The sequence below is a fragment of the Melanostigma gelatinosum genome (assembly GCF_949748355.1).
Source record: "Melanostigma gelatinosum genome assembly, chromosome: 8".
NCBI lineage: Eukaryota > Metazoa > Chordata > Actinopteri > Perciformes > Zoarcidae > Melanostigma > Melanostigma gelatinosum.
The window spans coordinates 18,408,214-18,419,517 of record NC_136641.1 but is presented as its reverse complement, the minus strand read 5'-3'; the positions used below and the strand labels follow the sequence as shown (position 1 = coordinate 18,419,517).

At 40.6% G+C, this 11,304-nt stretch overlaps 1 protein-coding gene across 1 annotated transcript; it reads right to left on the bottom strand.

Annotated features, from left to right (window-relative positions):
* Positions 1-187: 187 nt before the first annotated feature.
* Positions 188-5,138, bottom strand: rnf41 (ring finger protein 41). The gene is made up of 7 exons (XM_079273362.1): positions 5,038-5,138; positions 4,124-4,212; positions 3,921-4,035; positions 3,557-3,828; positions 3,290-3,425; positions 1,852-1,955; positions 188-1,749 (listed from the first exon to the last, which is right to left on the bottom strand). Exons 3-7 carry the CDS (start codon positions 4,008-4,010, stop codon positions 1,395-1,397), a joined length of 957 nt encoding a protein of 318 aa, XP_079129488.1. The 5' UTR covers positions 4,011-4,035; positions 4,124-4,212; positions 5,038-5,138; the 3' UTR covers positions 188-1,394.
* Positions 5,139-11,304: the final 6,166 nt, after the last annotated feature.

Here is an 11,304-nt window from a genome sequence, read left to right as displayed (position 1 = left end):
ACCACTAGTTTTCTCTATACTGACGTTTCTACATCATCTAATCAGCAGACATTCCCCGAAGAAAAGTCCCACCCTGCAGATCTCTGATGACATGATGTGGTAAAGCAAGGAACTGCGTTTTTTTTCCTAATTAAAATGCTAAATATAAAATCGTGTTATCCGGGTGAGAAAATACATTGTTTCAGGATGAAGTTTGACATTTTTTATTACTTTGTCTGTACAACACAGTACATAACAGACACAAAACAAACAAAAACATTGAAGAGGGAAAATAATAAAGGGCACAATCTAAAACCTATGTATGCTGCACTTCTGTGGGCGTTCATACTGGATGGTTGAAGTATTGTTTGTCTTACTACAGCAATAACCGACTAATGGTGAAACAGTTTACCTCTCAAAAGCCATAAGAGTGACTTTACAATTATTTTTACATTCTCCAAGCTATGGTTTGTGGTGACATGTCAGTGAACAGATGTTTGCTTACTGTGAAGAATGACTAGATCAATGCCCATATTTCAATCATCAGAAACAGATGCAAGAATTACCTAAAATATCAAGTGAACCATTATGATTTGTCAAACAAAACTCATTATACATAGTTAAATCCCAAAATGTTAAACTCCTAATTTAACACTTCAACTGGACCCAACATACAGACAATATTTACAACTGAGGCAACAAAGAAAACACAAAACCAATTTTCTTCTGAACTTCAAATGCACCGAAAAAGGCAGATTTCCATACATCAAATGGTAACATTTTCAAGCATGTTTGTGTAAAAGGCAACACAATAAATAAAACAAATGGCACAGAAGGTTTAGACAATCAAAACTCAGAAGCACAAATGTCTTGTGAAATATTCACAACAAACTAAAAACTAAAGCAAGCACACGAAAACAATCTTCAGAGTCAAAGTCCCCGCAGACAGCAACACAAACAGAACAGAGATTAAAAAAAGAATAATCACAATCCAATTACAGTGAGCGAAATAAGAGAATGACATTTATAATTCAATATAGTATTTGTATTTACAAGCATTTATACAACTGAGCGCATTAAACTGGGGTTCAAGCTTATTACTATATTAGGACATGGAGCAGAACAATCAGATCATATACTGCGCCAAAATATAAACCTTGTAAACATCACTTCTCAACTTTTATCTCAGATATCAGTCAGATTAAGTTACCATTAGCCAGGTTCCTAATATCTTTGTCCTTACTTTAAGGCATAGGCATCAAGCTTAGGGGTGAGCCCCTTATAGGATTTCATTTGAAATAAACCAGATTAAAATCAGAAGGTTTCACTCCAACGAGGAAAAGCTCTACTGGTCACAGCAACCAGGCAAAACGTCCTCCCCACGTGTCTCTGGATCAGGTCAGTACGCTGCAAAGTTATAAGATCTCCTCCACTCCGTGTGCAAAGATCATGACCAGGCCCGGCTCCAGGATCATGTCCTCCCCCATATGCTGATTCTCACAGGCCATCACCACCACGGCCTGCTTGCCAGGGATGCGCTTGGCAACGTAGTTCTCATAGTAGCGCCTGTTCATCTGCCGCGTCTCGAGCGTGGCCAGTCCCTGCGGCCAGTTTCGCTCGTGGGCGTTCTCGATCAGGTCGTTCACGATCGAGACAGGGCAGCCGCTGTCGATGAGGGAGCGCTTGATGACCGCTTGAAGCACGGCATCGGGAGTGGAGATCATGCCGCCCCAGCGAGTCACTCTGGCAGGTTGCATGGAGTTCACCCACCTGGAGATTAGATAAAGAAGAAGAAAATTAGGGACCGAGCTGCAGCTCTCAGACAAAGTTATTAGAATAAAAAGCATTGGAGAGGATGACATTTTAACTTACTCTAAGATCTCATTGTACTCGATACTCTCCTCGAGGTTTTGGAGATTAGGATTAGCACTGCGGATTGCTCTCATGTAGGCTTTTAGCAGCTGAATGTCCCGTTTCTGGAAATTAAAAGCATCATCTTCAGTGACTGATACCACAAAATACTCCTAAAGATGAACAGGAATTTATAAATGGACTATTTGTAATATTACTGATCCTAAATCTTTTCAGCTGCGTCAGACTCCGACCTAGCTATCAACAACATGCATAGTAACAGCAGAGCTTTCCATGAGCTACGACATTATGTACATTTTTGATTCTGATAAAATGGTGTTGATGAACAAGTTGCCACCAGCCTCTGCTTCAAAACAATGTGAAGATGATGATAGAGAAACGTCCATATCAGTCCCACCCCAGATGCTCTATATGAATGTGTGTGTGTGTGTGTGTGTGTGTGTGTGTGTGTGTGTGTGTTGTGCTCAGCTGAGAGGTTGTGTGGTGGAGAGTAGTCTTTTAGTGTTTGACAAATATTTGCAAAACAAATGATGACAGAACACATTAAGAATTGCATTGATTGCACAGACAGGCGGCATCCTAATTACACGGGCTACCTCAAAACTACTAATTCAATTTGACGATGGTGCAGTAAGCATTAAAGAGTCCACTGAAAGCACTTTATTTTCCACATACACCACACAGACGTTTATATGACTGATGAATGAACGAATGAATGATCTTTATCACCATTGCTCTTTTTACAGCAGACATTTTTAAGATGCACTGCAAACACACTAAAACAGTCATCGAAACAGGCCTATGTCTACATATGCCTATGAAGGTGAAAATAAATAAATAAATGCAAAATGAATAACGAAATAAGCTCTAATGATTCTTCATTGCAAAAGCTATGATTAGTAAGGCATGGTTCTAAATAGTAATAGCTATTTACAGACTGTGGGCTAAAACACACAAGTAGTCCAATTGCCCTTTACAATAATTCACAACATGTTTACAATCTGGTAGGCAAACACAATAAAATATGTAATAGTTAAGATGAGTGCATTAGCATTAGAATTAGAACTTGCCAGAGGCCACCAAATTTGGGCTTTTACAGTCAAATCCCCCCCCCCCCCAGGTGGCTACTCTTTCCCACCAACTATTCCATATCCTTGTAGAAAGCCCTGTAATAGCAGTGCCTTATAGGGTTAAGTATTTGTATATTAACATTCTGCTTCTTCGTTACATAACTGTATCGTGACAAAACTCTCAGGTCTCTTTCAGCAACTGAATAAGATTGAAGCAGAAAACTCACTGTCATTATAAAATAATAATGGAAAAGAAATATGCTCTTGGCTATTTCACAACCGGTTCCACAGACTTAATATTCTTAAGGAACTTGGCTCATAAAGTATTTTTTTGGTGAACACATAAATAAGCAGGAAAATGTTCTTACTTGTTCCCCCAACTGGTGTCTATGCTCTGCAACCGTTTTCTCCAGGTCCGAAATCTTTGTCTGTTGCTGCTGGACGACGCTCCGCAAGTGTTTGATGCAGTTATGGTTGGGCACCTCATCTTTGGGCATCTCATGCCTGGAGTAACCAGAGAGAAGAAAATTAGATTTAATACCATACAGAGGACAAGTCATACATTTTTGTAATCATTCATAATCAATGTACCCAACAGTGCAGAGTTCATTTCTGCCAAAGTGAAGCCCACTCACCCACATCCTTCGTCGCAGTTGACGGGCCTTTTGGGGTTGTGCTCGCAGTCCTTGAGGTGCGATTGCAGCTGGTCCAGCCGCAGAGTGGCCGTACAGCCAAAACCTGCATTGTCACAGTTGATCTGAAGTTTGGACAGCATGTTCCGCATGATGCGGGGCACGGGCCGGAGGTGAGCTAGCGTCACTACCGTGCGGTCAACAGGACATATCTGCTGCTGGGCAAACCACTGCGTTATACAGGCATTGCAGAAGGCATGCTCGCAGTGTGGAGCCTGAAATGAAAAGGAGAGCCCAAAATTTTTTTTTTAACTTTGAAATACGCCAATATGAACAAGAGTGGGTAATCTTTCAGATAGGGACTTGCCTGCACTGGTTCTTCAAGCACTCCACTACATATAGGGCACAGAAGGTCTTCATCCACCTCCCCTTGGAACCTCGTAATGTCGTACCCCATGGTACATCACTGGGATCCACAACCTTCCTGGGCAACACACAACCAAGGAAATTAATAGTAAAAATGCATCAATATGTGACTGTAGATACGCCATAAATATGTACAAATACTTACCTCACTCACGAAAGGCCTCAAGTGCTTCCATTCAGCTCTTGATGTAAAGCTGATACATCACATCTGGTGAAAGAGACACAGACACTCCCTGCAAGAAAAATTATGATATTCACACAGATTATTTGGTTTTCTGTAGTCCGACCTAGCTCATTGGATATTGGATAGCTGGAGCTGAGCTATGCTACATAATCTAAAAATGACATGACGAATACAATAGATGCTGTTTATCTACAGACATATTTCTTCACTATGTTAAGCATTCTGATAAAAAGGTAACAACGAGAGGAATCGTGCTTCCTAACAAACATATATTGTGTTATTATTGAATCAACAAAAGCTTTAAAAGTACAATGACTCAAGTCATGCAAGTACACAGTCATGTTTGAGCCAAAAAGTGACGTCCTTGATAACGTGCGTGTAGTTTTCAACACGTGAAACTGCACCATCTGAGAGCATCCTGTCGTCCCAGGTGACTTGTTGTGTCTGACCTAATTTCTGTGAAAGCAGCACACACCGGTCCGGAGGGGCTTTACAGATTCCCTTTATTTTTTCCACCAATCGCACTCAGCATGCACAAGCTAACCCTCCAAGCTAACGTTAGCTAACCTACATGTATGATGCTATTTCTCCGGTACATGTTGCACTAAAACCACTATTTAATTTGAGTTTATTATGAGCTAAACCGGTGTCATGCTGAGTAAACACCCCAGTGTTTAAGTTCAGATGTCAGCATAGCTTGCCAGCCATGAGGAGGCTAACGCTTGCAAAGCAGATAGCACTGGCACTGGTTTCCTTTGGATGTTAGCATTTGAGCTAACCAGACAGAGCCCAGTCCGGCCAAACTACACCGACAAACGGCTCGTTACAACCAGCCACATTAGAAGAAAACAGTATAATGGACTGATATACTTACTTGAATAATGTAATAAAACAGGTCCCAATCACGATGTTTATGTATTCTCTGACGTTCTACTGTTGCTAGTAGCGCGCTAGACACGTCCTGTGCTACATCCTATACCTCTGTGACGTCGATACGCAGGCGGGTGGATACGTCATGACGTACAACAGGAACCTCTAATTGGTCCAGAAAATCAATCAATCAATCAACCAACGAACCTATCTATCTGAAATCTTGAAAATGTTAAAATATGTATTTAAAGGACCATATAATGAAACACATTTCCTACAACAGACATATAATAAAATAAAACATATTAAGCAGTGAAATACAAGTGTTCATGACATTAAAAATGATAAATAAACAAAAATAATATTTTACACTTGCTGACATGCATCAGCAGAGGAATACTAATATAACTCCATGCTGACTGAATGAACCGTGTAATTAATTGATCCATTAATGTATTTCTCAATTTGTGAAAGTGCATTTTCTTTATTCATTTATTAGTTTCCAACACATTAGGTATGAAGCGCCCTTTTCCTCAGCCATGCACTGTTGCAGCTCCCTGTATGAAGCAGAAGGTAAACAGGAAGGAAATGAAGAGCAGCTAGCCTGCAGAGGGGAAGTGCACTACAGGCAGTGTGACAGGACCTGGCTGAACAGAAGGAGCAGCACATTGAAAAGATGAGTCATCATGAGTCACTACTACTGTTGTTTTGCATCTTCACAATACATGTGGCTGTGTTCAAATTAAATCTAGCCCCAGGCAATGGTAACACAGTTAACACAGTTAACAGGCAACCGATTACTGCTCTATCTACATTGCTGTCTTTTTGACTTAAAAATTGACGTTGGGCAAGTAGATTTCTGACCAAACACATTAACGTTAAACGCTGAAGAACCTTGCTCAGTTGTGAAATTTTCTCATTGAAATGAAGATTTGATTCAAACTTTTTCAGCCAAACATCCCCCCCCCCCCCCAACTGTATTCAGCTTCATAGCTGGCAGCTATTCCAGTGAATTTAACAGAAATGCTAATTCAGGGTGAATCATGCTAGTAAAACTACGTGATCCAAAACATTGATTCATCGTCAAGAAACAACTCCAGACTCACGAAATATTTAGCAATAGCACTTTATTGAACACAAACAACCCTAAGCCACAATACTGAATGACAAGACCAATTGGCTGCAGCAAACATTTTATAAAATAGATTCAGGTTTAATGTCACGAAATTGTTTTTTTTTCTTTTTACGTCAGAAAGACAGATGCAGGTTTTTCCAAAACAGTGAATGATCTTTTACATATTTAACATTTTTTGTAACAAATCATCATTCACATGTTTACACAAAAGAATAACAAGGCAAAGTGCTTTCAGGATTGCATTGTCAAAAAAATAACAGAAAAATGAATGGCTTGAGGTTTAGGTGCGACAGCGGGTGGGGTGACGGGGGAGTGGGGCCGGACCGGTCCTGGATTAGGTGTGGGTGGATGGGTTGGTGTGGGGGACCCTGGTCAGTAAACCTCAAACCTTTCACCTTGTCCTGTGCCCCTTATCGTCAAACTGAATGTAAAATGTCTGGGCAGTGTGGAGACCGGTGCCTGTGTAGCAGAATTTGGTTCGGCGTGGACAAATGGATTCAAAGGCATACGGCTCGAGGGGCTCAAACTCGCCCCCGTACAGAATGACCCAGAATGAAGCTGTAAACGTTGAAAGTATGCATACTAAAAGGGCTAGACTGGGAAGTATACATACAAGAGGAAACCAAAGAAATAGGTGGTGTTGAAAAACAAAAACAAAGCCAATGCACGGTTACTTATTTTCAAAAAAGAGGAATCCTCTGACCAGTCGCCACTGAATGTTAAAGGGGATAGACTATCTTTATAATCTGCATCATAACATTGTCTGGCTTCACATTCCAGTGGTAATTTGTCGTATAAATGCTTCTCATAAATATTTTTTTTCCAACGTCAAATAGACATATAGACATACAGCACAACCAAGCACGCTTTTTATGTATAACTACCATTGCTTATGATAAATCTGTATTCCTGTACTGTGAATAGACTTTTTTTTTAATCAGAACAGGTGGAGCGACAAACAATACTCAAGGCTGCAAAACAAGGAGGTAGGAGAAATGCTACTGAAAAACAGCAAGTGATGCTAATGTGATCTTTCACTGAAATAATTGTGAGATACACCAGGCTTCGGCTCGACTTCTTGAACTATGCTAGTGCCAACAGTTGCTATTCCAGTCAGTGTTTAAGGAGCAGTGTGTAACAACTGCAATGTTAGATTTTCACCTTTTACTTCCAAATTAACAACTGCCGCTCTCCTGAAAGCTCCAGATGAAGACTGGTGTAGCAGTGGTGGTGATTTACAAACTGACGAAATCTTAGAGGGCCATCCTGCCTTACAAAAATTTAAATCGTGTCTTATCCCTATATTTTCAGACTGGTCATGTTCTAAATTGGCCAATTTTCAACCGAGGAACTTTCATTGGTCCTGTTGTCATCACAGGTGTGGAGACCACGCTGCTGGTGATGGCATTGACTCCTTTACTCTCACTCACACACACACACACACACACACACACACACACACACACTAGAATAGTATATTTGCAGATTTGTAAATGAGGTAATCAGCATTAGGCTAAATAGGGAACCCTGTCATTGACACACACATGCCCACTTCATTCACCAGCAACAAACAAAAGCGGGACAGGACTCTGGAAGATGAAATCAACTTTGGAATGTTGGGATGGACGAGCCGACATTTTTAATCTTATCTTTTTTTCCCAATCTTTTTGTGAAGGTGCACTGTAAAACTATTTGATTGTTACTCATCACATGCCCTGATTCAGAGTCCTTCCCCTCACATTTCCCCAGATAAGCCACTCAAAGCAAACAGGCAACCCTTTATCAGTCATCTTTTTTTCCTTTTTAATTGCAATGAAATAAGGCTGCCTCAGCAGCAGATCAGTGACTGCTTCAAGTCCAGCTGTGAATGGATTGTTAATAGCGTGTGAGTTGCAATGAATAGGCAACATCTACAGTGAAGCGGACTCAACATAAAAACATGGAAAAAGGGACTAGGCGCTACCAAAATGTCACAGAACATGCAGTATTACATCCTTTCCTATACAGTAGGCTATTCCTAATAGCACATTCAAAGGGGCTCCTATGGGCAAATTCTCTGATATGGCTCTGCTTTAGAGTAATCAAGCTCGCTGTGAGACTACCTCCGCCGTGGACTCACAGAAGTCTATAAAGGTGCTCCATCAGAAGATGGCTGCCTTATTTCACCTGCGCAAATACTTTGTGTCATTCAGTTCAGGTTCAAGAGTAAACACGGGAAAGTTTTCTGTACATTTGTTTTCCTTTTGTGTTCATTAAATCCCCCCCCCCTCCCCCGAAGACACATCCTCTGCTGGTGAAAACAAACGGCACTTTCAAAGGGGAATGTTTTTCTAAAACCACAATCACAGGACCTCCAAGTAACAAATTCTGAAAACACACAGGCTGTACAGAAGATATAAATCTCATGAGTTTCTTAACTGTACAAGCTTTAGGCTACACGCTGAAAATGGAGGGACACGTAAGAACCCTTAATGCTGAACATTGAAAACAAATATAAGGCATTTCATATTTCCTTTTATCCGCATACATCACTGACAGCAGGTCTAAATATTTGAGAAAACATTTCACTCAAAGAGGAAGAGGATGCATATACACATCTACACATGCAAATGAAAATGTCTACCGGCTATAAACCAGAAGTCCAAACTAGAATACCATCAGAGTCCATCGGTAGAAATAAAACATATGCACCTACTCAAAATCTATCAGTCAACTTGTGCACGGTTCTTTCTCTGAGCAGGCAGCTTTTAAAGTCGGATATCACAGTTTTAAGAATGAAATATCAAACACTCACACTGTCAAACGCCACCTCTCTGAACACAAACGGAAGGACGACTTGAAATCCTTCATTTGCTACAGATGAGTGACTTTTGGTGTTAACAAAAAGGGCATATTAAATAATGTGGAGTTTTCTTTATTTTTTTCAACTGAGGAAGCAATAATAAACAAAAGGTTATTGCACTTTTTTATCTTTTGTCTATTTCAAAACGAGCTTGAGAGAAGAGGATTCATGCCTTAATGTCGTGGTAAGACAACAAATGTTACGTCACGTCTATAGTATGATCACACTGTTATTAACACTGCACACAGCTACTACTGCAACCCTACTTGTCGTCAGTCTACCCTAAATAACACAAAACAATCTCTACAATCAATTTGCAACACAGTCACAAACAACAGTTTGCCCTAACTTGATCTTGAATGCCGGTACCGCGTCGTCTCACAATTTTGGTTCGTATTGTGAAGTTACTAATTGTCGATGAATACCAAAGAAGTGGAGAAGAAACAATCAGAACGGAGCTCTGAAATTCCCAGACAATGGTCGTTCTACAGTTAATGTGTTGCTGACAATCAAAACTCATGTTCTCTGCACTCAAGAGGAGTCCAATGTTTCCTCCTCTCGTCTTTGCCTAAATTTGGTCGAAAGGCTCCGTTCGCGTCTTGGTGTTGGGGGAGCCAACCGAGCCCCGAGGTGCCTTCTTTGGATTTGTGCTTTCTTACAACTGATCCCCGTCCATTCAATGTTTGATGTGCCTGAAATCGCAACAGTACTGTGCAATTTATTCTGCCACCCAAAGGGAGCACTCAGTCACTGGAAATGCATCAGGACATCCAGACTAATAAAAGGAGCTATTTAGGCTGGTTTTATGTTTTTCTCAGATCACATTGGGTTGGAATAATCACGCTCAGAGGGAAAATGAGCCATGTCGTGTACTTTGTGTCATTTCTTTTTTTCCCCGTTATAAGGCTTCTGGGAAATACAAATGGAAGACCGTACCTTTCGGTAGTAACAAATAAAAGGCACCATGCCACCACTGTGCTCGAAATTACACAGGTCCTATCGGTGGGGGGGGGGGGGGGGGGGATTAATAACCAACTGTTCAGGCAGGGAAGGCTGTCAAACTAGCATTAGTCATAAATTGTATTGTTTTGACTTTTAGAGGTAAAGTTTTATAGCTACCTTCATTCCCCGCCTTAAATGAGACTGAACCCTTTTACCCTTTATGACTTGCACCACATAACAGACGCGTCTGTTGGTTGTAATGAAGAGAACGTGTTTGAATCTGCTTTTCTGTTCTAAAAAGGGCATGTTTGTGAACGTTTAGGTTTGACATGCATATATTGAAAAGTCTCTTACACACAAACTACAAGAGAGAAACCTACACGACTGGCATCAGGAGAAACGAGAAGAAATCACAGAGGATAAATGTCAGCGTCGTCACACAAAAGATCACTGATGAGGTAAAACTGCAGGTCCAATAAAAAGTACACGGTGCAGTTCGCTGCCCCTTTGTAAGGTAGGAAACATGAGACATCTGCCAACACTAATCCAACACTTCCGCGTCGATACATCTCTGATTTTAGGCTGGTTTAAGCAGAATTACGCTACCCCCACAACAAGATAGACCACAAGATTTTAACTCTTTGTTAGCAAAGCTGTACAAGTATATTCCATAAGAATTTCCTTTCCGTCCGACTTTTTTTTTTTGAGGTACACCACTTTTATCTCCAGGGTCATTTGGCTCTGGATGACGGAAGAAGCCAAAGTTGATTGTTTACGAGTGAATTCTGAATTCGTTCATTCACAGTGGCAAATATGGCGATATCCTAACCTCCCACGACAATCTCTGCACCACGGCAACCTCCAGCTATGTGCTACCTCAATTGATTTGTGTGCTTCTCGACACCCAAACATGTCTGCAAGACCAAAATTTGCCAATAATTCCATTTTTAGTTTTTTTCTTTTTGAGCAATCCAACCAAGCAGCATAACTCTACAGGTGACGCAACTTATCAGGTGCTGCCAGGTATCATTTCACTTCTTCAGCTTTTAAGGCAAAAGGCTCAACAGTGGATCAGAGAGTTGAATTGAAATTTGCCATTTACTTCAAGTAAGAACCGAGACATCCATTGAGGCAAATCAATTCTATACTGTATATACCATGCTTTTTTTTTTTTGGACATCATTTTTTTTCTCCAGGTAACACACACACACACACACCTTGTGAAACAAAACACACAACCAAGGGATTGCTTTGCCAATACCAAAGGGACTAATTATATTCTTCAGAAATGTCCAATTATACAATAGACTTCAACCAACACCAAATTTTAACAGAATACTTGCACTTAAGTA